At 42.7% G+C, this 5535-nt stretch overlaps 1 protein-coding gene across 1 annotated transcript; it reads left to right on the forward strand.

Moving 5' to 3' along the window:
- Positions 1–949: 949 nt before the first annotated feature.
- LOC110929776 (chaperone protein dnaJ 11, chloroplastic) lies at positions 950–1402 on the forward strand. The gene has a single exon (XM_022172952.2). The coding sequence runs from the start codon at positions 950–952 to the stop codon at positions 1400–1402; it is 453 nt and encodes a 150-aa protein (XP_022028644.1).
- Positions 1403–5535: the final 4133 nt, after the last annotated feature.

Here is a 5535-nt window from a genome sequence, read left to right on the forward strand (position 1 = left end):
GGACCCACTCTCCAACTCCAAGCCCAAGTTTTCTTATATGCGCTTCGGCTCATGCCCCACAAACCACCACCCTTGTCAACTCTTGCCTTCTAGAAACATTCAATCAAATAATTTTAAAGTGAAAACCAAAATTCCTAAAGATTTGAAAACCATCGACTTATATGTGTATTCAAGGACCACTTATTTATTTCTCGGCTAGAAGGGCTACCGGCTAGATTAGTCACTGGTATGACTTCAAACGAATTAAACGTTCAACAAACAATTAATGAACCGTTTGGCGCGAAGCTCGTTTGTATTTGTTCGTTTATTAAACAAATAGACACAAACAAGAATTTTTGTTCGTTTAGTTAAATGTACGAACAGGAACAGAAGTCGTGTTCGTTCATTTATATTCGTGAACATTTTCGTTTATGTTCTATAGTTCATTAGTGTTCTTAGTTTTTATATTTAACTGAATTACTACAAAATTCCGATAAATAAAATATACATTTTGTTCATGAACACTTGTTTGTGTTCGTCTATTTTCATCTGTGTTAATGAACATTAGTTGGTGTTCACCAATGTACGTTGCCTAAAATGAACAAACGAACACAAACACGTTCATTTCCCTAACAAACAAACAGGAACAAAAAAAAATTCAGTAAGTATTTATAAACAGTTCGTGAACACATTTATTTCTTAACAAACACGAACAATGTTTTGTTTATGTTCGTTTGGTTCGTTTGCAGCCCTACTCACCGAGGTCCAAGTTTCATTTATTAAAATAGAGCTCCTGGGACTGCCATTATTTAAGTAGCTTATAATATGGAATCCCCATCAACACGCAAACAGAAAAAGACCCCTTGCTCACCCTTCTTTTTCTATATATATCAGTCCCATCCAAAAACCACAACTCGATTCAAACATCCCAATTTCTCCAAAACCCTAATTCTATAATCGTCCTATCGGAATGATCATCGAAACCCTAACACTAACCACATCGCTCGGGGGACCGTCCCTCATCTTCCTGAATAATAACCGGCTATCGCCGGTTACTTCAACCGGAAAAGCGTATTTCCGGCGTCAGAACCCTTGCAACGCCGTGCTACATGCCGATCCGGCGGTTGATTCGAGTTCTAAAACACGTTTTAGTCTCTACGAAGTTTTAAGAGTTAAACGTGACGCTACGTCTAACGAGATTAAGGCTGCTTACCGGAATTTAGCGAAGGTTTATCATCCGGATTGTTCTGAGATTGAGAAACATGATGACCGGAAGTTTATTGAGATTCATGATGCGTACGCTACGTTGTGTAATCCGGCGGATCGAGCGATGTATGATATGAAACTGAACATACGATCGGCCGTCGGGAAAAGGCGGGGGGTTTGCACATTCCGGCGATGGGAGACTGACCAGTGTTGGTAGAGTTTTAAGTTTTGTATATGGGACAGTTTATTGTTTAAAAATAAACAAAAATAGAGTAAAAATTGTGTACATTAGTAATGCTTTAACTTAATTTTATTAATAACTACGTCAATTAGTACCAATGCTATACCACTGTCAGCAATCATTAACACCGGAAAAGCTCGTGAAAACAAAATAAATAAAAACAGAATAAAATAACACCGAGCGAAAAACAAACGTAAAATATTTGAATCACGCACGCTCGTTGCAGAGAAATACAGAAATATAAAACAAAGAAAAAATAACTAAATGAATCCAGGACCCACGTGTTGCGATGAACTTGTCAGACGGAGAAAAATAGATATGTTGCGACTGGCCAGTAAAATTGAAAAAAATATACGAAAAAAATGTTGAACCTCACACGCATATTGCGGTGCGTTAACTCACAAAATTTAGAACAAAACAAAAAAGTTGGGAAATATGAAAAGCATGGTGGATCAAAACTGAAAATAAAAAAAATTGGGTTAAATTGCAAAAGATGAAAAGTTTTGGTTTAAAAGTAAAAAAACATAGATTCTAGTTTTGCTAAAAAGAAAAGTTATGGGTTAAAATGAAAAAAGAAAAAAAAACCGAGCTACATCCGGTGCAACCCTCTTTTAAAGCGAGTCTTCTGTTATAAACCGCAGACACTCATGAGTCGCTACGGCCGTCCCATGAATATGGAAACGGTAGCTACGGAAGAGCCACGACTAAGTCATCACAAAGATGATCAAAGCTACTTCAAGGACAACTGTTCCCTAACTTCCTGTGAAGAAAAGTGGCTATAGAACGAATGCGGACGAGTTTCACCAAGATTCCTAACTAACCAAGGTGATCTCATTGAGCAACAAGCCAAGCAATGGTGGTAACAAGTCTACTTATGACCTTGTTTACCTACCAAGTGACCGCATAGAATAAACAATGGTGGGCACAAGCATGCCTATGACCATGTTTATTTGACCATCGTTCACCTGAACAATTCGCATTGTTCGACCAAACACGACCAACAATGCAAGACATTTCCTCACATTGTTCGACCAAACATGGCCAACGATGCTCAGGAACGAGGTAACTGCAAAGGACGTGCGGCTACTTGAGAGCTAAACTGGAAGAAAACGAACACCCCACAAAGTAGGGATCATCATCACATGTCCAGTTGATAAACATAAAGCATCAGCACGATACCCTCATATTGCATCAGCAACCGCAAAGGGTACGCCTAGGGTTGCGGGCAATGGAGAGTTCGTCCTCATCTTCGGTCACCATCTCAAAGGTTGGTTACGCACACCAACATGTGACAATCATGCTTGATTACATCAGAAAAAGGTAGAGCACACTACCAGAGCCATCAGTCGATGTCAGAGCATCATCCTAAACTTGCTCGCCGGACCGGAAGAGACGTCACATGACTCTATCAGATCTCCGGCTTGATTTACTTGAAGCAGGAGCCACCGGTCAGGCCTAGAATCTTCTCCAAACCGACATCAAATACCCACTAGACCTAATAGTCCAGTATTCCTCCCACCTACAACTTGCATGGGGAAGCAACACTTGACTGGGGGGACTTGAAGAGGTATGGTCCCAAATCTCGCACCAATGCAGTCGCGAGTGACCATCACCCTTATCAAATACTCTTGCCTGCAAGAACTTATCTGCGTCTGTGCGGACATGCGCGAAAGCGGATGCCGAATCCAATCGGTCAAGTGATGAGAAGACTTACCTTGTGTATGAAAATGGATGTCACACATAGCGATGTGGTTTAACACCGCACCCTATGAACATTTTCGTCACGACAAGGGATTTAGGTAACAACAATAATTACCGCACATGGCAATGCGGCTTGGCACCGCATCCTATAGACATCTTTGTCAAAGCAAGGGACACGGAAACGGCCGCAGTTACCGCGGATAACGATGCGGCCCGGCACCACATTCTATCCAAAGTGCAAGTGGGACTGACACCTTAACAGCAAGTGGCACCAATAACAGTCGCCTATCAGCCCACACGTAAGCAACGCTGGCACACAGACTGACTGCCGCAGTGGGACGTGGCGTCACCTCCGTGACCGACAAACCTGACACACCTGCAAGGGGCTGCGCATTATCAGTCTAGCCACTCAATTATCCTCCTACACTCCTCGGCTATAAATACCAATCCTGGACCAGGTTTGAGGTATCGCTTATCAAACTCCCTCACTCATACTACTATCACACACTTTGCTCTCAAGCAAATTACTGATTCTCACGCCGGAGAGTGGTAACAAGGAGCACCCCCACCCCATCCTCCTTGTTACGGGTCATGGTGTGTTTTCTTGTGTAGGAGACAGATCAGAGGACGATCCAGCCACCGATCCTCGGAAAGAAGGGATTAACCCTACTTGACGAGACCAGTGAAAAACCTCCCTTGGTTAACCACTGTTTCATCAATACGGTAATGTCACACCCCCAAAAATCCACAAGCGGAGTATCACCGCATGGAGGCGTGACTGACCAGGATCAAGCCACCAACCATATTGAACAACATAATTAAATAGATAAAACCAACCACAATATAATTGGTGACTAAAAGAAAGTAACCAACTTTAAGTTAATAGCGGAAGCATATAAAGTAAAACCCAAACATAAGTAATAAGTTCATAAGTTTAAATGTTTAACATGGAACTCACTAGTCCATGTCCCACAACGATCACTCCTCCCTGTGCAAGCTCCATAAGTACCTAACGACCTCCAAGGCATGTAACAACGAGTCAACAACAAGTTGAGTGAGTTCATAGTTGGATGTTCGTTTTAAGTTGTTCCAAAAACATAGATTTTCTTTAGCTGGCTTACTGGCCGTGGGGGTTACCCCATAGTTGAAGTATGATTAACCAATTCCTTTTTTCCCAAACCATAATTAGTGGGGGCTTCCCCATGTGAACCACTAGACCGTTACCATATCGACAATTGACGAACAATAGTTGTGCCCTACGTCAATGTCTATCATCATTGACTAAGTGCCCAGATCCATTAGTACACGCCCGTCTGAACGACACGGTGTAAGGCTTGTCAACCCTAATAGCGCTATTAACTAATGACCCGCTCGCCATTGGCCCGGCAATTAAGTCGATATAAAAATGAGGGACTTCATGATAGAGTTTTGTCTAGTAAGTTTAAGGTTGTTGTCCTACCCAAGGAGGACGAACGTACGTATCCTACCCAAGGAGAATACGCAGGATTAATATTGGCATCCTACCCATGGAGGATGGCGGTACATATCCTACCCAAGGAGGATATGTAGGTTCCGTTTTAATTCTTTAACCCATTCCCAACCACCGGGAATCCCATGCCTTGTAGAAAGTGTGAACTCACCTTGGTTTGCTCGGTAGGTAAACAGAAGGTCAATCGAGCTGGTTGAGGCTAACCACGTCCTAACATGGTTACCATACAAGTCAGGTCCAGGTTCAAGTAGTGCACATATGTTTACACAGAACTAACAAATCAGGAACACGTAATGGTCATGGCATACACATTGCACACACTAAACAGATAAGTTAAACGCATAAAACTCATGGTTGTGCGATCAGGAGGTATTAGGCTGAAGTAACAGTGTAAGCCCAATAACATCCTGTGCGATTGGGTAGTTAAAACCCAAACAACCATCCGGCCCAACATGTTGTGCGGTCAGCACAACCTTGTGCGGCCCACATCATGTTGTGCGATCCAATGCTTACCCGGCCCAGTTTATAAATAAGCCCAATAATATCTACCCAGCCCAATTCATAACCGACATTGATCTTGTGCGGTCCGGATGGACTTGTGCGATCCAGTTAGGTTGTGCGACTGGGTATTGGGCTTTGAGGCCCAACAACATAATAAAAATCCAAACCATGTGTGTGGGGCCCAAGACTTGTGCGATCGGCACTGTCTTGTGCGATCCACACGTCTTATGCGATCATGCAGTTCTAAGTTGTACTGTGAGCTTTAAGCAGTTGCACCAAGCTTGTGCGACTGCCTTGTGCGACCAGTCCCTTATGCGATCCAATTAGGTCTTGTGCGATCAAGGGTGGCCTTGTGCGATTAGTTGTCTAATCCCCTAATTTCATGCAGTCGGTTTCAATCATTCAATAGTTTCCTATT

This window comes from Helianthus annuus, chromosome 3, assembly GCF_002127325.2.
Source record: "Helianthus annuus cultivar XRQ/B chromosome 3, HanXRQr2.0-SUNRISE, whole genome shotgun sequence".
NCBI lineage: Eukaryota > Viridiplantae > Streptophyta > Magnoliopsida > Asterales > Asteraceae > Helianthus > Helianthus annuus.

Bases quoted from the DNA above. Each gene is read 5' to 3' on its own strand.
- LOC110929776 (XM_022172952.2), top strand. From the start codon at position 950: ATGATCATCGAAACCCTAACACTAACCACATCGCTCGGGGGACCGTCC.